At 40.1% G+C, this 21480-nt stretch overlaps 1 protein-coding gene across 1 annotated transcript in view; it reads right to left on the bottom strand.

Annotated features, from left to right (window-relative positions):
• Window positions 1-860: 860 nt before the first annotated feature.
• The window catches only part of LOC126251387 (F-actin-uncapping protein LRRC16A), a 598780-nt gene continuing 578160 nt past the window's right edge, over window positions 861-21480 (bottom strand). Inside the window, exons 31-33 of the mRNA XM_049951780.1 lie at window positions 17679-17798; window positions 12166-12272; window positions 861-1263 (exon numbers count right to left, since the gene is read on the bottom strand). Of these exons, the coding sequence (XP_049807737.1) occupies window positions 1129-1263; window positions 12166-12272; window positions 17679-17798 (362 nt within the window). The 3' untranslated portion in view covers window positions 861-1128. The remainder of the gene's footprint in view (window positions 1264-12165; window positions 12273-17678; window positions 17799-21480) is intronic.

Below are 21480 nucleotides of genomic sequence, written 5' to 3'. Positions count from 1 at the left end.
ATATGAATACACATTTGACGATGATCAGCTGCACTCAACGAACTTAATGAATTATGAGCATGGTAATTTATATAACCCTTATCATGAACACTCACCAACTTCTAACACTTAGAAAGAACATTGCATGGGTTTCAAAAGTAATACTTAATACAAAACAGAATCTTGTTACTAAATAATAATAATAACAACATAAGAAAATAATATTTTTAGGACTGTTTACCTCAATTATTAGGAAAAAAGCATGCCAAAAGTAATGGGGGAATTTACCTCCCAGTGGTTCAGTAGGTGTACCTAGTAACCACATATAAAATCTCTGTGGAGATACTTGGAGAAAAGCTAGTTCCTCTGAAGTTGATCCAAAATTAGCAGAGCAGCCCCTTACAAGAATAGAAGAAAGAGTGAAAACACCACAGGAACAGGTTTGCCATCATAGAACTGTGAATTCAAGCATCACTCAAATTCTAAGAGCAAGTACAACATGGTGGGAAATAGTAACTCAGAGCAATAAACAACAAAAGTGAAATACAGCATCACTTCACATTGTAAAACAGAATATACCTATAATGGAACTGAATTACTAAGAAGAGGGATGTAATTCTGTACTACATCTTAGATGTCATTGTAAAAGAACTGTTTCATAACTTAACCATGAGTGCAGAGTCAAATTAGAACTGTGATGATATAAACATTCCATTGTAACACTCACTATGGGCTTTTAATCATAATTTACAAAACCCATTAACCATGAAAAATAAAATTCTAATAAATATCTCAGAAAAAATTGCTGATTTAAAACCAATAATATTATTTCAGCTCTGCAGATATTGTTATGACAACGTGTAGTACATCTGTAGACACACACACACACACACACACACACACACACACAGGCGCACACAAAAGATCTGGCAGTGTGAATGCCAAAAAGCGCACAGTTTACTGCATATAAAATACTTTCACTATACTGATAATAAAATTCTTTTTAACTATAACAAGTCAGTGAATAAGCTAAAACATTTTTACATCAGTCATCTGGCAATATGCCAGAGAGAGTGGGGGAAGAGGAATGATGTTCAATGTAACTCAATACACAAAATAAAAAATAATGTTTTGAAGTTGTAAGTGCTGTCAGACATCTATTACATCTTCGTCAAATGCATACTGGGAGTTCAGCACATAGCTTTGTCTCTTCTTCCTTGAGGTAACAATTTCTATCTTCCTTTCAAGTATCCCATTATCTTCAACCGAGCTCTCCAGAACTTCCTTAAAACAAGGATAAAAAAAATTGTGTTAGGTAAATGAATCCTATCAGGCATTACTGTTAGGCAGTTTTTTCAATATCATAGTTACTAATATTGAGCCTACCTTTTATATTTGAAGATAAATTTTACTACAAATATTCAAAAAATGTACATACTGATCTACCACTTAAAAAATGTGCTAGTTTTGAGCTGGTGTAGCAGACAGAAAATTAGTAACAAATCAATAACACACTTGTGAATGTTCAATATTTTATTCTGTTAATAACTATTCCTTTTTATTTGGCAGGCTGTCTTTAGCAATGAACAGAAAATAATCAACAAAAGGTCCAGATGAAACATGAAAAAATTACTTTGGAATAGATATGACTGACAACATACAATAAATTACTTAGAACATGCTTAGTAGCTTTCCACATTGGTTTAGTACATATGTAATTCAATGATTTCTGCAGCTGAATATTTATAGAACATTTTTTGTTAGGCAGACACACAGAAGTTTATTCATTTGTGTTATTCTTGTGTATGTAATGTCATCAACAGCTAGCAGCACTGACCTCCTTTCTTAATAAAGGAACATGTGTTAACATATACTGCCATCAAGATATTGTTAACATTTAGAATGGGTAAACTGTATAGTTGAGCCACTAATCAGACAACAGGCACAAAAATGGGACTGCAAATGTGGCTGATGTTTCGGACAATGTCCTCCTTGAAGGCTAACTCGTATAAGCAAATACACGTACATGGCTACACTGTCCCTGCGATGCAGTTTTGTATAAGTTAGGTCTGAAGAAATTTCAACATTTTCAATAATGCGGTCATCTCTACTCCTTCCCCTATTTGTATTCTGCTCGTGACTTTGCAGTATGTCACGGTATTATTAATACGTGGACAAAAAATTCCACGCATTTGGGATTACTACAGGAGAGTTAACCTACTCACATGTTGCCATCATTAAATCTAACAAAACTGAAACAACCAGAAATTTTTTAGTTTATCAGAAAACTATAATTTTCTAACCTTGTGTCGCAGGGTTTCAGAACTGTAGGATCCCCAGACAGTTGATTGTGTTGTATGTATACAGGGGTTTTTCAGACTAGGCAACTCTCCTTACAATCCACAAAATAATATCTGAACAAAACCCTGAAGTACTAGTGTAAGACCAAAATAAATGTCCCTCGCAAATGACTTACAATCCCAGAGATCAACTGCCGAAGCATTCTTGGCAAAGTCCCTGAGGAACCATTACTCCTAAAAAGCAGTGGAGATCGCTTAACACTACGGACTAAAAGCTGTCCGAGATTTGAAACTGACAACAGTAAGATTTTTGGTGTAAATATAAGAGCATTAAGAGGATGAACTACTGGGGTATTTATCACCAAAATCTGCCATAAGAGTCAGTAGCGTGGTGAGCAAAACCTTTTAACAAGGTCCATTTCAACAGGGAGATTCAACACCTCTCTCCTCCTTGCAGCAAGTAAATGAAAACTTTTAGTCGTCAGGTTGATAATACATAGGTTTTCCAATCAGACTGTCATTACTAAAACAGACTTTAGTCATCCATCCATTGACAGCAAAATTTACAGTTTTATAAGTGATGATCATGGCAAATACATCCTGGAGGGGGGGGGGGGGAAACCCTATGTTATCTACAAAAACTATTCAGAACAGATGGCACGGAAGATGATTCATGACAGAAATGTATTTTGCATCTAATGGCAACATATACCCCTAATCTCTTTGAGAACATCCAAACTGAAACTTGTGTCAGTGAGCACGAGACAATTGTACCAACGACAATATCAGTATCTGTAAATAAACGAAGACTACTGAACAGAGGTGTAAAACGAAGCATAGGTTTATAGATAGACAGATGCTGAATGAAACATGTTTGGCTGTCAACAGGACAATACATTTAGTCATCAATCACTGTTATAGCAGAATCATGTGGAAAGACTTCTCACAAAAACCAAACAAATTCTGGTCATACATGAATGCAGTCAGTGTCACCAAAATTAGCGTACAGAGACTCATAGATGACACAGGATCTGAATTTGAGGGTAGAAAAATAAATGTAGAGAAAATGTAACATGATTTAAAATCTCACTTTACAAAGAAAAATACAGAAATATGCCCAAACAAAGCTTCAGGGCTCAATGGAATTCCCACGAGTTTCTCTACAGATTTTGCAGCAGAGCCACTCTCTTCACTACAACATACCACAGATCCACTGAAAACAAAGTTGTGCCCAGTCAGTGGATGACACCAGAGGACACATCTACACGAATGGCAGCAAAAGTGTCATCTGCCACTGGAGTTAGCTGTAACACACCACTCTTTGTTCGATCTTCTCACCCTCTCTCTCTCTTCTATCGGTCCTATCTTGTATGAGTCTCTGATTGATGAACAATGCTCAAGTACCGGTCAAACAAGTGTCTTGCTCACCACTTCTTTAGTGGATGAATGACATGATTCTTCCTACAAATCTCAGTCTGGCATCTCCTTTTCATACTATTTGTTTTATATGTTCATTGCACTTACAGCCACTCTGGATAGATATTACCAGATATTTTACAGTAGCTACTTCTTGCAGCAATTTTACATCAATAATGTAGTTCTACAGAGTAGATTTCTTTTCGTATGTATGGACAATATGTTGTTATTCGCATTCTGGGTTAGTTGTCAGTCCTTGCACCATGCATCAATCCTCTTGTAGATCCTTCTTCAAATTGCTACTGTCTTCTGGCATTGCTACCTTCTTACAGACAAGCCCTCATCATCTGCAAACAACTTTAAAGAGCATCTGATGCACTCTACTAGACTATGTATATACATTGTAAACACCAACAGTCCTATGACACTACCTTATGGTACTTCCAAAATTACTTTTACACCTGTTGATTTTGTTCTGTTAAGAGCAATGTGTTGAGTTCTATCTGCAAGGAAGTCTGGACTGCAGGACTCTTAGTCACAAATCTGGTCCGGTACTCCATAAGCTCTATCTCTCTTGCTTCACCACCCCCAATTATTATTATTATTATTATTATTTTCCTTTCTTCTGGTGCTGCAGAGCAGTCGAGACTTGCCTGAGGCATCAACCTGAGTGCCAACGTCTACAGCGCTGTGGATCTTGTGGAGAAACAGGATGAGCTGAGTTTTGTAACATCTCTGTTTGGAAATCCATATTGATTTTTGAGGATGGTATATTTTTTTTTCCAAAAATGTCATAATACATAATCAAAAGATATGATAATTATGCACATCTGTCCTATGACCTTTCTCGAAAATGGGAACAACCTACACTTTTTCCAGTCACTAGGTACCCCTCATTGCTCCAGCAGCCTATGATAAACTGCTGGTAGAAAGGGAGCAAGTTCTTTCGCATAATCTCTGTAGAATCTTCGATAAGGATAGATTGATTCCATCAGATCAACTGCTCTCAAGAACCTTACAAGTGTCTCACCTGGTCCTGACACTTTTCCATTACAAAGCGATTTTTTTTTTTTTGTTCTGCTATCAATTATCTCAATATCTGTCATTTCAAAATTCATACAATTATTTAAAGATGAACTTTAACAAAATTTTTCTGCAGTGAAACAGTATTGGAAGACCAAATTCAGTACTTCGGCCTTCTCTCTCACTTGCCATTTGGTGCCATTTGGTCTCCGAGTGACTGAAAGTAAAATTTTGTAGGCAGTTTGAAATCGCCTGTTCAAAGTCACTGAACACTTCTCTTATTGATCTCCTTACGCTTATTTTCACTTCATTCAGCTTTTAGCTGTAGTGTAAATGAATTAGGTCCTGCAGCTCCACCATGCCTGCTACAAAAATGATGTGAACACCACAATAACCACAATACGTTAAACTAAACGATGGAACCTTATTTCTGTATGTAGCACTAAAATACAGAGCTCACTATTCTATAAATGTGCAATAGTCTAGTCGAGATCAGTGATCTCCTCATTGCTAGCGTTACTAAACACATATGAAAGGAACACACACACAAGAGAAAGAGAGATTAAAAAATAGAATAATAAACATACAAAAGGTAACAAAAACAAGGAATAAATTATTCACGCTTCACGTGAATAAATCCAGTGCCCCTGGCGTTGCGCACAGAACTGTTGATGGACGCGCAAAAATTTGACACTCATGCACTAACACAAATGCACACGGTAGGTGGCTGCAGGTCACTACAAGCTTTTGTTTACCAGTTACGTTTTAACTTCTCTTGAATCTGCGATGAAGCTCTTTCTCTGTTTACATAGCAGTTTTTTTTAACAGAGCTATTAAACCACAGTTGGTCTTTTCCATTCCTTAAGACCTTGATCGCAATATACGTGTCGAGGATATACTCAATGATGCTTTTAAATTTTTTCCATTTGAGCTCCACATCTCCAGCTTCTGAATATTTGATGTTGACTACTCGGGTACACTGCACTTTGTATCCTGTCACTCTTGCTAAGCAAAAATATTTTCCCAAGTTTCTTAACATTTCTTGCAACACCCATCGTCATATATGCTGATACTGTCTTATGCTCACTGATAGTCTCTCAACGTCAACCAATTCAAAAAGTTCTAGACTGGTTGTTGCTAGGAGGTCTACGATGTTACCTTCACAAGTTGGTTCTGTAACTCTTTGCTTGAAGTAATTTTCAGACAAGACATACAGAATAATGTCACATGAATCCCTGCCTCTGGCACCAGTTTTGATAGCATGACTCTCCCACTCTATACTTGGGAAGTTCCAGGTACCCCGTATCATGAAATTCTGCACGTTCTTTCTGAAGAGCTCTACCACTACAGCTTCTAAAGCAGGTGGCCTATAAAAGCATCCAGTTATCATTTCTGTCCCACCTTCGATGCTTAACATCACCCAAATTAATTCACATATGGAATCCACGATAACCTCACTAGATATTATCAAATTCTTCACTGCAATCAATATGCCACCACCATTGGTGACTAATCTAATCTTTTGATAAATATTCCAATCTGAATTAAGATTTGATTACTACTCACTTCTGAATTCAACCAACTTTCTCATCCTATTAATATCTGTGCATTATAACCTTCAATAAGGGATACAATTCCTTGAATGCCTCTCTGCATCCTGTAATTAGTCTAATCCTGTCTTCGGGATCCTGTCAGGTGTGATATATAGTATATTCCTATATTCCTTGAAACTGTCTAAGTATTTATTCAAAGAATATCTTATGTCTATCATCACACATCTGCCATTCAGTTTTTTCCACATCTCTGTGACTCTCTTCCATGGCTAAAAAAAAACTGCAACTATTCTTACTCTCCTGCACTTTATACATTCCACGTCCCCTGTTAGTCCTATTCGGCATGGGTCCCACAAACTTGAGCAATATTCTAGTATGGGTTTACAAACTGATTGTAAGGTGACTGGATTTTTCCAGTTTCCTACCAATGAATCGAAGGCTGCCACCAGCTTTACATACGAGTAAGACTATGTTGTCATTTCATTTCATATCCCCACAAATGGCTACATCCTGGTATTTGTACAATTTAACTGACATCAACTGGGCTAATGTTATCAGTACACAAAGGAGACTGTTTACAAAACATTCATATGCCCCACCTTAGAATGAGGAACAAGTGTGTGGATGACACCAACTAGACACAATAGATCTACTCAACAAATAAAAAGAAACAGTTGCACAAATGCTCATAGATTTGTTTGATTCACAGGAAACTGTCACGGGCCTTCAAGGCCCATTTGGATATATATACAAAAATGATGTGACTTACCAAACAAAAGTGCTGGCAGGTCGATAGACACACAAACAAACACAAACACACACACACAAAATTCAAGCTTTCGCAACAAACTGTTGCCTCATCAGGAAAGAGGGAAGGAGAGGGAAAGACGAAAGGATGTGTGTTTTAAGGGAGAGTGTAAGGAGTCATTCCAATCCCGGGAGCGGAAAGACTTACCTTAGGGGGAAAAAAGGGCGGGTATACACTCGCGCGCACACACACACACACATATCCATCCACTCACAAGCAGACATATTTAAAGACAAAGAGTTTGGGCAGAGATGTCAGTCGAGGTGGAAGTGAAGAGGCAAAGATGATGTTGAATGACAGGTGAGGTATGAGTGGCGACAACTTGAAATTAGCGGAGATTGAGGCCTGGTGGGTAACGGGAAGAGAGGATATATTGAAGAGCAAGTTCCCATCTCCGGAGTTCGGATAGGTTGGTGTTGGTGGGAAGTATCCAGATAACCCGGACGGTGTAACACTGTGCCAAGATGTGCTGGCCGTGCACCAAGCCATGTTTAGCCACAGGGTGATCCTCATTACCAACAAACACTGTCTGCCTGTGTCCATTCATGCGAATGGACAGTTTGTTGCTGGTCATTCCCACATAGAATGCATCACAGTGTAGGCAGGTCAGTTGGCAAATCACGTGGGTGCTTTCACATGTGGCTCTGCCTTTGATCGTGTACACCTTCCGGGTTACAGGACTGGAGTAGGTGGTGGTGGGAGGGTGCATGGGACAGGTTTTACACCGGGGGCAGTTACAAGGATAGGAGCCAGAGGGTAGGGAAGATGGCTTGGGGATTTCATAGGGATGAACTAACAGGTTACGAAGGTTAGGTGGACGGCGGAAAGACACTCTTGGTGGAGTGGGGAGGATTTCATGAAGGATGGATCTCATTTGAGGGCAGGATTTGAGGAAGTTGTATCCCTGCTGGAGAGTCACATTCAGAGTCTGGTCCAGTCCCGGAAAGTATCCTGTCACAAGTGGGGCACTTTTGTGGTTCTTCTGTGGGGGATTCTGGGTTCGAGGGGATGAGGAAGTGGCTCTGGTTATTTGCTTCTGTACCAGGTCGGGAGGGTAGTTGCGAGATGTGAAAGCTGTTTTCAGGTTGTTGGTGTAATGGTTCAGGGATTCCGGAATGGAGCAGATTCGTTTGCCACGAAGACCTAGGCTGTAGGGAAGGGACCGTTTGATGTGGAATGGGTGGCAGCTGTCATAATGGAGGTACTGTTGCTTGTTGGTGGGTTTGATGTGGACAGACGTGTGAAGCTGGCCATTGGACAGGTGGAGGTCAACGTCAAGGAAAGTGGCATGGGATTTTGAGTAGGACCAGGTGAATCTGATGGAACCAAAGGAGTTGAGGTTGGAGAGGAAATTCTGAAGTTCTTCTTCACCGTGAGTCCAGATCATGAAGATGTCATCAATAAATCTGTACCAAACTTTGGGTTGGCAGGCCTGGGTAACCAAGATGGCTTCCTCTAAGCGACCCATGAATAGGTTGGCCCACGAGGGGGTCATCCTGGTACCCATGACTGTTCCCTTTAATTGTTGGTATGTCTGACCTTCAAAAGTGAAGAAGTTGTGGGTCAGGATGAAGCTGGCTAAGATGATGAGGAAAGAGGTTTTAGGTAGGGTGGCAGGTGATCGGCGTGAAAGGAAATGCTCCATCGCAGCGAGGCCCGGGACGTGCGGAATATTTGTGTATAAGGAAGTGGCATCAATGGTTACAAGGATGGTTTCCGGGGGTAACAGATTGGGTAAGGATTCCAGGCGTTCGAGAAAGTGGTTGGTGTCTTTGATGAAGGATGGGAGACTGCATGTAATGGGTTGAAGGTGTTGATCTACGTAGGCAGAGATACGTTCTGTGGGGGCTTGGTAACCAGCTACAATGGGGCTGCCGGGATGATTGGGTTTGTGGATTTTAGGAAGTAGGTAGAAGGTAGGGGTGCGGGGTGTCGGTGGGGTCAGGAGGTTGATGGAGTCAGGTGAAAGGTTTTGCAGGGGGCCTAAGGTTCTGAGGATTCCTCGAAGCTTCTAGGAATCCTCAGAACCTTAGGCCCCCTGCAAAACCTTTCACCTGACTCCATCAACCTCCTGACCCCACCGACACCCCGCACCCCTACCTTCTACCTTCTTCCTAAAATTCACAAACCCAATTATCCCGGCCGCCCCATTGTAGCTGGTTACCAAGCCCCCACAGAACGTATCTCTGCCTACGTAGATCAACACCTTCAACCCAATACATGCAGTCTCCCATCCATCATCAAAGACACCAACCACTTTCTCGAACGCCGGAATCCTTACCCAATCTGTTACCCCCGGAAACCATCCTTGTAACCATTGATGCCACTTCCTTATACACAAATATTCCGCACGTCCCGGGCCTCGCTGCGATGGAGCATTTCCTTTCACGCCGATCACCTGCCACCCTACCTAAAACCTCTTTCCTCATCACCTTAGCCAGCTTCATCCTGACCCACAACTTCTTCACTTTTGAAGGCCAGACATACCAACAATTAAAGGGAACAGCCATGGGTACCAGGATGGCCCCCTCGTACGCCAACCTATTCATGGGTCGCTTAGAGGAAGCCATCTTGGTTACCCAGGCCTGCCAACCCAAAGTTTGGTACAGATTTATTGATGACATCTTCATGATCTGGACTCACGGTGAAGAAGAACTTCAGAATTTCCTCTCCAACCTCAACTCCTTTGGTTCCATCAGATTCACCTGGTCCTACTCAAAATCCCATGCCACTTTCCTTGACGTTGACCTCCACCTGTCCAATGGCCAGCTTCACACGTCCGTCCACATCAAACCCACCAACAAGCAACAGTACCTTCATTATGACAGCTGCCACCCATTCCACATCAAACGGTCCTTTCCCTACAGCCTAGGTCTTCTTGGCAAACGAATCTGCTCCAGTCCGGAATCCCTGAACCATTACACCAACAACCTGACAACAGCTTTCGCATCTCGCAACTACCCTCCCGACCTGGTACAGAAGCAAATAACCAGAGCCACTTCCTCATCCCCTCGAACCCAGAATCCCCCACAGAAGAACCACAAAAGTGCCCCACTTGTGACAGGATACTTTCCGGGACTGGACCAGACTCTGAATGTGACTCTCCAGCAGGGATACGACTTCCTCAAATCCTGCCCTCAAATGAGATCCATCCTTCATGAAATCCTCCCCACTCCACCAAGAGTGTCTTTCCGCCGTCCACCTAACCTTCGTAACCTGTTAGTTCATCCCTATGAAATCCCCAAACCACCTTCCCTACCCTCTGGCTCCTATCCTTGTAACCACCCCCGGTGTAAAACCTGTCCCATGCACCCTCCCACCACCACCTACTCCAGTCCTGTAACCCGGAAGGTGTACACGATCAAAGGCAGAGCCACATGTGAAAGTACCCACGTGATTTACCAACTGACCTGCCTACACTGTGATGCATTCTATGTGGGAATGACCAGCAACAAACTGTCCATTCGCATGAATGGACACAGGCAGACAGTGTTTGTTGGTAATGAGGATCACCCTGTGGCTAAACATGGCTTGGTGCACGGCCAGCACATCTTGGCACAGTGTTACACCGTCCGGGTTATCTGGATACTTCCCACCAACACCAACCTATCCGAACTCCGGAGATGGGAACTTGCTCTTCAATATATCCTCTCTTCCCGTTACCCACCAGGCCTCAATCTCCGCTAATTTCAAGTTGCCGCCACTCATACCTCACCTGTCATTCAACATCATCTTTGCCTCTTCACTTCCACCTCGACTGACATCTCTGCCCAAACTCTTTGTCTTTAAATATGTCTGCTTGTGAGTGGATGGATATGTGTGTGTGTGTGTGTGCGCGCGAGTGTATACCCGCCCTTTTCTCCCCCTAAGGTAAGTCTTTCCGCTCCCGGGATTGGAATGACTCCTTACCCTCTCCCTTAAAACCCACATCCTTTCGTCTTTCCCTCTCCTTCCCTCTTTCCTGATGAGGCAACAGTTTGTTGCGAAAGCTTGAATTTTGTGTGTGTGTTTGTGTTTGTTTGTGTGTCTATCGACCTGCCAGCGCTTTCGTTCGGTAAGTCACACCGTCTTTGTTTTCGAACAGACCTTGAAGGCCCAACGATCCCAACCAGCTGCCATGTCATCCTCAGCCCTTAGGCATCACTGAATGCAGATCTGGAGGGGCACATGGTCGGCACATCAGTCTCATGGCCACTGTCGGTTTTCATGACCGGTGCCACTGCTTCTCAATCAAGTAGGTCCTCAATTGGCCTAACAAAGGTTGAGTGCACCCCACTTGCCAACAGCACTCAGCAGACCCAGACGATGATCCATCCGAGTGCTAGCCAACCCCGACAGTGCATAACTTCGGTGATCTGACGGAAAACAGTGTTACCATTGTGGCAAGGCCATTGGCACAAAAGTCTACTTATAAATTTTTAATTGAGGAACCCCAAAATATATTTAACCCCTTACATGTCACTTTTGTAGAGATCCAAACGACAAGCTTAGAATAAATACAGGTCACAGAGAGGTATTTAAGGAGTCATTCTTCTCATGGTCTGTTTGGGAATGGAATGCGAAGAAACTCTGATGTGTGGCTCAATGGGAAGTACCCTCTGCCATCCATTTCACAGTGGTTTACAGAGTATGGGTATAAGTAAAGATCGCAGACTCTGCTAATGGTGCTCTGAACAACTGTGTAAATTGCGGCTAAATTAAAACCCAAAAAGTAGTTACCTACCCTCCACCACCACCAATGTATCCGAGTATGTTTTCAGCTAGCGACCATGTGCTTATTAACAATATATGAAATGTAAAGCAGAAAAGGGAGCAGTCATCCTTCTCACTGCCTACATGGAAATGGAACGAGAAGAAACCCCAAGACAAGCAGCAACCCACTTCTTCTCAATATGCCTTAACGCCTAAACATTAGAAATCTGTTCACAGAAAGAAAATGGAGAGAAGTGATGAGCGTCACGTCATCTCATTTAAAATTCATTTTATAAAGAAAAGAAAAGAATACAGCCTTAAACATGTTAGTTATTGTCATTTCGAAATTACAAAAGCTACTATAAAAAAGCACATACGCAAAGGAATTAGTTACCTTTGTTTCAGTGGAGGATGGTCCATCACTTCTCCGAGTCAAATGCATGAAGTTGCGAGAGCGGAGAGGGGCTTCAGAGCCAGCCGTGCAGCTGACAGATACATTTTCTAGTGGCAACAATGACAACAGCTCAGCAAAAGCAAATATAAATAAAAATACTGTAAGAAATTACTAAAAGATAGGAAGAAATTAAGAAGAAAAGAATAAAAAAAAAAAAGAAAAGAAAAAGGTCATAAGCATTGCGCTTGCCTCATGCAATCATTTTCTGGGACAATGCTACATGTTGAATTCAAGGTAATTTTTACTCACCAAATGCTGTTGACACAAGCTCAGCTTTGTACCACTGAACTTAAAAAAACCTGTGTAATTAATTATTTTTCATGTTGGAACTGTTCTCAGTGACAAGTGGGCAAGACCCCACAGAAATAATGCAATATCAAAAGCTACAGGTTTTATAGTATCCAGATTTTCGTAAGTTTTCCAATCAGTTGTGTTTTTAATCACTCCAGTCAAACTATACATCTACATTTTGATGGAAAATAAGGCAAGAAAGTATAGTAACTTCTTACTGGGAAATATGGCTCAATGCATGTGTCAACATATACTGTTGCACACAAGGCAAGAAAGTATAGCAACTTTTTATTGGTAAATATGGCTCTATGTTTGTGTTAACATCTAATGTTTCAAAGCATATGCTTGGTTTTTGTTGTCAAATAATACCTCGTTTATGACTCTTGTGAATCTGATGGTCATAAATGTCTGTTAGATATTATTGTTTCTTCAAACATCAATTATAGAACAAAGCATAGTTTTACAAGAAAATGATCTTTAATGTGTGTCTGAGCAGGTACACTGCCATTTTTTAAAATTATTTTTATTCAGTTGTAGCTGTTTGAGCTGGAGTACTTTTCTTGTGAGAATACCTGCTCACCAGTGCAAATGCATCTAATACTGAATATGTGTTGTGTTTCTAAACAGAACGACTGCACTGACCCATACATAGTAATTGTAGAGTCATTGTCACATGCCTTCTAACCTACTGCTGTCAGAGGTCATGCCCAAGTGCAAAAAGGGGAGATGGCATTTATGTATATTGTTAACAATATAATTCAACGTTTTCTTTGTGAACTCGACACACATACACATTACATTCATTTGTGCCAATGTGCTGGTATTCAAGGTGTTATACTGTCCGAAAGGTAATTATGGTTACATACCAAAATAATTGTCATGTGCCTTTAGAGATTTAAAGCATCCTTATGTCAAAACAACATCGATCGATATCGGAGAAAGTGTGTCAGAAGACCTTTGACTCAACGTGTATGACATTTGTGGGAAACTGTGTTTTGAAGGTTCAAATTAACATGTATTCATATCTTGTAAACACATTCATTTCACGGAAATTTTGTAAATGATCTATGGAATATTGATTAATTAACTAACTAATTAACATATCACAAGTCTCAAAGAATGACAAAGGATTATAAACAGCTTCTCCCTTACAGTTTACAACTTCAATTTAAAAGTAATTCTGTATTCACAAAACAAACCTATGAAGCAGGTGCAGTATACACTAAGTGGCAATCTGCAGCAATATAAACATATTATTGTGTGGTTTCCTTTATTATGAGTCCCCATTAATTCTGAAGGAAACAATTTCCTAACAAGCCACTTTACTTACACACAATGAAAATAATTTTCCTCGATCAATCAATATACCTAAACAATGGAAAATCCAGGCTGGAATAACCACACTATTGTGAAAAGAATAGTTGCTACTCACCATATAGCAAAGATGCTGAGTTGCAGGTAGGCACAACAAAAAGGATATCGAACAGAGTTTCCAGCCAAACAGGCATGCACTCGACTAATGTCTGAAGTATTACTGGAAACCCATAAGAGTATGAGGGGATGGAGACCTCTTCTAAACAGAACGTTGTAAGGAATTCCAGATATGCTCAATAATGTTCATATCTGAGGAGCTTGGTGGCCAGCGGAAGAAGAGCATTCCTGGAGACATCCTGCAGCAATTCTGTACGTGTGGGGTGTCACAGTGTTCTGCCAGAATTGCCAAAGTGCAACGAAATGCACGATGGACATGAATGGATTCAGGAGATCAGATAGGATGCTTACATATGTGACACTGGTCAGAGTTGTACCTATATGTATCAGGGTCCCATATCACTCCAACTGCACACACCCCACACCATTACAGAGCCTTCACCAGCTTGAACAGTCGCCTGCTGACATGCAGGGTCCATGGATTCATTGTGATGTTTCCATACTTGTAAACATCCATCTGCTCGATACAATTTGAAACAAGACTCGTCCAACCAGGCAACATGTTTAGAGTCATCAACAATCCAATGTCGGTGTTGACGGGCCCAGGCAAGGTGTAAAGCTTTGTGTCATGCAGTCATCAAGGGTAAAAAATAGGCCTTCAGTGCCAGGAGTCCACATTGATGATGTTTTGTCAAAAGGTTTGCATGCTGACATTATTGATGGCCCAGCACCGAAATCTGCAGAAATTTGCAGAAGGGTTGCACTTCTGTCATGTTGAATAATTCTCTTCAGTCATTGTTGGTCCTGCTCTTGCGGGATCTTTTTACAGCCGCAGCAATGTCCGAGATTTGATGCTTTATCAGATTCCCGATACACTCGTGAAATGGGTGTACAGGAAAATCCCCATTTCATTGTTACCCCGGAAATGCTGTGTCGTATAGCTCGTGTGCAGACTGTAACACCACATTCAAACTCACTTAAATCTTGATAACCAGCCATTGTAGCAGCATTAACCCATCTAAAAACCGTGCCAGACACCTGGCGTTGCCAACTGCTGCGCTGTATTCTGTCTGTTTACATATTTCTGTGTCTGAATAAGCATGCCTATAACAGTTTCTTTGGTGCTTTAGTGTATTTACATATTTGTAAAGCATGTACTAGCATGCAAGTGGCAGCTCATTTGTATAAGCTAACTTTTTTTAGTAACTTAAAAAAAAGTTTGTATCATGCAGGGTGCTTATTTATAGCTATAAATAAAGTAAAGCAAAGGTCCTTGATTGAAATCAGATAAAAGGATTATTAATGCCACTCAGTATCTGATATAGCACATACTTTTTTTCATCCCATTTCATGTCCTTGCAGATGCTTCTACATGCTAATGATTATATACACAATTTTATATATTGTTACCAATCATTTTCAGCACTGCATCAACACTGTCATTTACTGTTCTCTCTTACAGCTCTTGTTCTTTATCTTTGCTGCTCATCATTATTCTTCTTCTTTTGGGCTTTTTCAAGGCATTAGTGCTCTTCTTTATCATGAGTATTATACACACCAATGAAATATGGTATAGGTGTTGTGCCATGACACCAAAATCAGCATAAACTGTGAAGTTCACTGTGATGAAATCCTGTCCACTCTTTGTCAAATTCTTCTGTTCAAGGCTGGACCTCATCTACCTGTGGTTGTAATACAAGAGCTTTATTAGCAAATGTTGCCTTGTATTGTTTAGATGAAACTCCATCCTAAAGCAACACTACAGTTTCATGTCTCCTCAAATTCCTCTGGTATTCTTTTATATGCTAAATTTGTAAAACAATCAGCAGCTCTTTTTCTGGGCATCCATTATTGTGGCTTTCTTTTGATGAATCCTACAACTGACAAGTGACACTGAAAGCACAATGAAAGGTTGATGTTGGAGAGCAATAGCTCATCACTGCTGAAATGTGAAATTCTCACAGTATTCGGTATACACAGTTCTCCAGATGGCATGGAGTTTTCAGTAAGCTGAGACAGCTGTCGCAGTGTAGTTGTACTGAAGTCTGAGGATGAGACATCAGGGAAAGTTGTCCAGCAGGACCCGTGAAGGCTGCTTTGTCGAGATATGTATAACAGGGACAGTCTAATGTACTGTTACCATAATACTGGAAAAGAAAACATCTTAAGTGCCAGGAGAAAATGCAAGGAGTAGAGGTTATTTAGAAAGAAAACCACTCTATCCTTAATCATGGAGCAGCATTTTTTTTTTTCCTGAAGTATAATTCCTATGCAACAGTAAATGTCAAAAACGTGTTCCTTGAGACAACAAGCACAGCAGTGTCTTTCCCTCTGACTATTTAAGCCCTCTCAGATGTATTCAGCAGCCATTTATGTTCTGCGCGAATTTGTGATATTAATAGTCTGCCTAGACTTTTCTTTTTCCGTTCTTTTGGCTGAGAGGTGAGTCAAGAAAATGATGGTCCTTTCAATTTCTTCTATTAGTCATTAATGCCCACAGTACTCATTGAAGTATTGTTATATCTGGCAAGTGTACTGAGATTTAATCATTTAACTTCTCTACAGATTCATCACCATGAATTTTACAAGGTACACATTGCATCACATTGTTTTGTGGCTCTTCCAATGTTGCCAATGCTTACAATTACTGGTGGCAATCCAGGTTTCAAAACGTTCTTTATGGATATGGGTTGTGCATTAGTACTATTATCTAAATATTTGGGTTTTCAGAGCTTGCAGCAGCAAAAGAAAGTAACGCTATGCTTAAAATGCTGGAATACTCCCTTTAGGTTGAATTACACCAACAAATCATTACTTTAAAGAAAAGTTATGGTATATCTCGTAAATCTAAATTATCATAATACTATTTTCAGAACTTTGAAAGTCACCAATAAACAGCATAATCAATGTTCTTCTTCCACGAATACTCAGTTCAATACCAATATTATTCAGTACACTTCAACATGCATGAAGTAGCTGCATTTCAATTATTAAATATCGATTGTTGATTCCTCACCAATTTTTTACATTTATTACTGAACTGAGTGTATAATTTTCCATTTTAGAACATAGTTCAGTACCTCTATGAGAAAATGGAATAATCAACACCATCACCATCTACAGCTACAGTTGATCTCAACCACAAGGTACGTCTGAAGACCAAATTGCTTTACTAGGTGTGGTCTTATTGTAGGCGATATGCTCCTGCCTGCCTCATACCAACAAATTGACTCTCACAGCCAATTATAAGGACCTACCACAGACTTCAAACCACAGTACAACTTGACATTTTTCACATTAAGAAAACTCTTTGCAAAGATGAAAGAAGTGGTAAATTACAGAAAGAGTCCTATCACTGACTTGTGATTAAATCCTGAGCCTTTGGATTTGTTGTCTGGCAATCGGCCACCACACCAGGCATACATTTTATTAACATTCCCATTTGTGATGGTGGTGGTGGTGGTGGTGGTGGTGGTGGTGGTGGTGGTGGCGGCGGCGGCAGCAGCAGCAGCAGCAGCAGCAGCAGCAGCAGCAGTAGTAGTAGACCAATTAGCTACTAATAGTAACAGCACTCTTTTTAAGAATACTGAAGGTAGTAAAGCAACTTTAACTTCATCCAGTAGAGTATTCATACATATTACAGAATGAATTGCCTGTTAATCTCAGCTGAGTGAAAAGGTCTTCGACTGAATGGAATTGCTGAATGCAGTTTTCACACTACCTTGCCTTACCTGATTCTGTACTGTGTGAGGAGCCAGTCCTGCCACCCGAACCTTGTTTGTCTAAGCTGGCAGCTAGCTCCCTCACTGATCGTTTCTCAGGCACTGTGGTTCCAGCACTGCAACCTCCTCCTGAAAAAATAACACTCTTCTAAAGTATATGATTTTACAGAACCATTACATTTCATGCAGCACTGTGGAAATTTTACTTGCAACATCACAAACAAACAGTAAAAACCAATATTGAAAGATGTTGCCTCTCAGCCTCACTTATATGGTTAAGGTAGTCAATTTGGATGTACAGCAAGTGGGTTTCATTTCCTTGTCTGATTTTTTGCAACACCTTCAATTACTTAACCAGGTACGTGGATATCTAAATAAAATGAAAAATTCACAGTCTTATAAGAGCAGCAACATACATGACATATGAGGACCCCAGAGGTCAAGGGGTCTAAGCACCGTTTTTGACAAAAATGGGTTATTTACAGGAATGGGACGTGATAATACTAATCTGTTTCGTGGTAAAGTGATCCTAGTGATTTTATTGACAGTACGTGCCATCTAACATGAAGCCTCTTGACTACTTGGTGTGTTGTAGTTAAATAGTGGCTCACTAGAGGTCCAATATCACTAGGACCCCTTTACCACTAAACAGTGCAATAGATTCCGTTCGTGGAAGCAGACATCAGTGATAGTGACAAAGCATGTCACCACATTATCTTCTGTACAACAATGGCTGACACGTGACCCTTTGGTGGTGTGTTTAGTCACATTTGGGCGTTTCATACAAAGTAATTCTAAATACATCGTTTGTATACAATGAATGGGACTGAGAAAAACATTCAACCTAAGCTACAAATGATTGGTACATTTTGTTACAATACTATTTTTTTCTAGTTGCTTACATATTTATATCTGGGTAACAATTTATTTATTTAGTGATTGAAGTATGGAAACTTTAGGTCTCTCATCAGTGTAGCAACAAACAATGAAATTGAGTATGAATTTGTTTCAAAGAAATAGTCATTTCCAGATCCTATGCCCAAGGCTGATAATAGAAAAAGTAATGGCAATACCAATAATGACAGTGACAGTTATAATATAACTGTAGTAGTAGCAGTGATGCACCACTGTTTGAAGATGGTTATGATTCTGATACAGACAGTGATTGGAATCCTTGTGATGATGATGATGAGACCAGTGGAGCTTCTTCAGTTATATTACATCTGTGAGTTGTATACATCTGAAGCTAGATATGTAATGTGTTTATTATTGTGTTTAAATTTTAATACAATTTAAGATACCACAATGTTGTTAGCCACCATTACAAAAACCCTGATTTAGTATACATTATTTTTACATGACACAGAAGAAGAAGCAGAACGAAGACCTGGTCAAATTGAGGACTTGCTGGCTGATGCTATTCCCCCTGAATCTCAGCCTGGGAGAAAAAGGGTACAAAGGGAGCACACCGGGAAATCTCAGAAGAGGAAGGTATTGAGGAACACAGGACAGGCTTATGTTGACCGTAATACGATGCTGCACGGGGCTAAAAAGATACGTGAATACAATCACCTGTGTACGTACAAATGTAATGAAAATATTCCCCAAGAGCATAGGGTAGTAATATTTAGAGATTATTGGAAACTAGGTAGGTGGGAACCTCAGACATCATTCTTGAATGGTGCTGTAGACGTACAGCCTGTGTCGAGGAAGAAAATTGCGGCTGTTACACACAAAGACTTATCATGTATTTATAAACTGGGCAGTTTTAGAGTGTGGAAAACCTCTTTTTGAAAAAACCTCTTGACATATTTAACAAAAAAATAAGAAACATTATCATTAACAAAAAATCAAATCCACCTGGCATTTTGCCAGTGACAAACAGGGAAGGAAGGAGCCTTAAATAAAATTCCAGTCAACAGAACTGCAATAATCAAGGAGCATATAAGAAGATTCCTGATGTACTCAAGCCATTATAGTAGAGCAAAAGCTCCAAACCAGAAGTACTTACATTCACACTTAAGTGTGACAATGATGTATAAAATATGTGAAACATTTTGCCATGAAGACAAAAAAGTGAAACCTGAAAGTGAAATTTTATACAGACATGTATTGAGGACAGAATTCAACCTAAGCATTCACAGGCCTCGTATCAATACCTGTGTAACTTGTGACAGGTTGCAAATGAGACAGCTAAAGTTGAAACATAATGTCGTCTCTGGAAGGCAGAAGTAGGAAAAGAAGCCAAAAGGAAATGCAAGGAATTAAAGGACGACAACCGTGTTGCAATACGCTTTGATCTTCAAAAGATGATTCCGGCATCACATGCGATGAACCCGAAAGCTTATAATATGTGACAGTTGTGGACATACAACCTCAATATACACAACTTAACCAGTGGTACTGCCCGTATGTTTATGTGGCATGAAGGACAGGCAAGTAGGGGTTGCCAGGAGATAGAATCTTGCCTGCTCAAGTCTTCCTCACACTGTGAAGCACATCTTAGCCTTCAGTGACAACTGTGGAGGCCACAACAAGAGCCATCTAATAGTAAAATTTTGGTGTTATATTGTTGTGAACACCCAAATTGAAATTGTTGATCAGTATTTCCTCGTTTCTGGACATTCGTACAATGAATGTGACCGGGACTTCGGGATCACCGAACTTAAAAGAAAGGGGAACCGACGTGACATTTATATACCAGAACACTGGACGAATCTGGCTGCCGCAGCAAGTCGAAAATTTGTTGTTACTAAAATGACGGATGAAGACTTCGTCGATCTGCAGCCACTAAACCAGTACTTTAACAACACCGTGCCAGAGATACGTGGAATGCAGGTACTTCATTTTGCAAAGGCAAACCCAAATACCCTTTTTCATATGAAAACATCAGCTGAGGGTATTCTGCTTAGCAGACACTGCCAATGAACAAGCAGCGAACAGTAAAAATGCCTAAACAACTTCCCAGACTTCAATCCATTGCTGTGAAGCCAAAGCTAAAATACACTAAATATGAAGATCTGATGGCACTTCGGCAATTTGTGCCACCGATAAACCACCAATTTTATAAACATTTATCCCACGAAACAAAGACTGGTGAACCATTTGCTCATGTGGATGTGGATGATGATGATGATGATGATGATGTCACTACACACTTGGGTAACAACATCTATGACACAGATGATGATTGTGATACATGTTGATAAGTGTTAAACCCAAATATTTGTATTTTGTAAATCGATCAGTACACAATTAACACAATATTGTATCCTGTTACAGCAATAAATGCCTGTTGTGTTCAGTATGTACTCTGAGCATTATCATTTTATTCTATTGTACGTGAAAGGTAAAGGAGTCTAAGTGCATATTGTCCATTCTTTGTACCTATCAACCATAAACCAGATGTTCCACTAATTTATTATCATTGGTAATAAAAGGCTAAGGACCTGAGTATTCATCTGAAATGTTCGAAATGGTGAAAATCTCATGTCCCCTCCTACGAAAACCGTTAAACTTTGACTTGCGTTTTCTCAAAACTATGATTTTGTCACTTAGACCCCCTGATCTCTGGGGTCCTCATATAGTCGTAACTATCAGTACACTTCATTTAATGATTCTGTGTCCTCTGTCTTGTGAGAAATATACATGAGGTTTGATCCAAAAGTAACAGAAATTTTTTAATTTCATAGGCTTTATACAACTGATTTTCAAAATCCTTTTTCGTCTTAGTAGACACGTTCGTGATGTATGTTTGCATTTTCAGCTGTTTTGAATATTTAGTTTATTGCTGACATTCAAAAAGGTTAAA

Source organism: Schistocerca nitens, chromosome 4, assembly GCF_023898315.1.
Source record: "Schistocerca nitens isolate TAMUIC-IGC-003100 chromosome 4, iqSchNite1.1, whole genome shotgun sequence".
Classification (NCBI taxonomy): domain Eukaryota; kingdom Metazoa; phylum Arthropoda; class Insecta; order Orthoptera; family Acrididae; genus Schistocerca; species Schistocerca nitens.
Note: the sequence above shows the minus strand (reverse complement) of the source record. Positions and strands in the feature narration are given on the sequence as shown.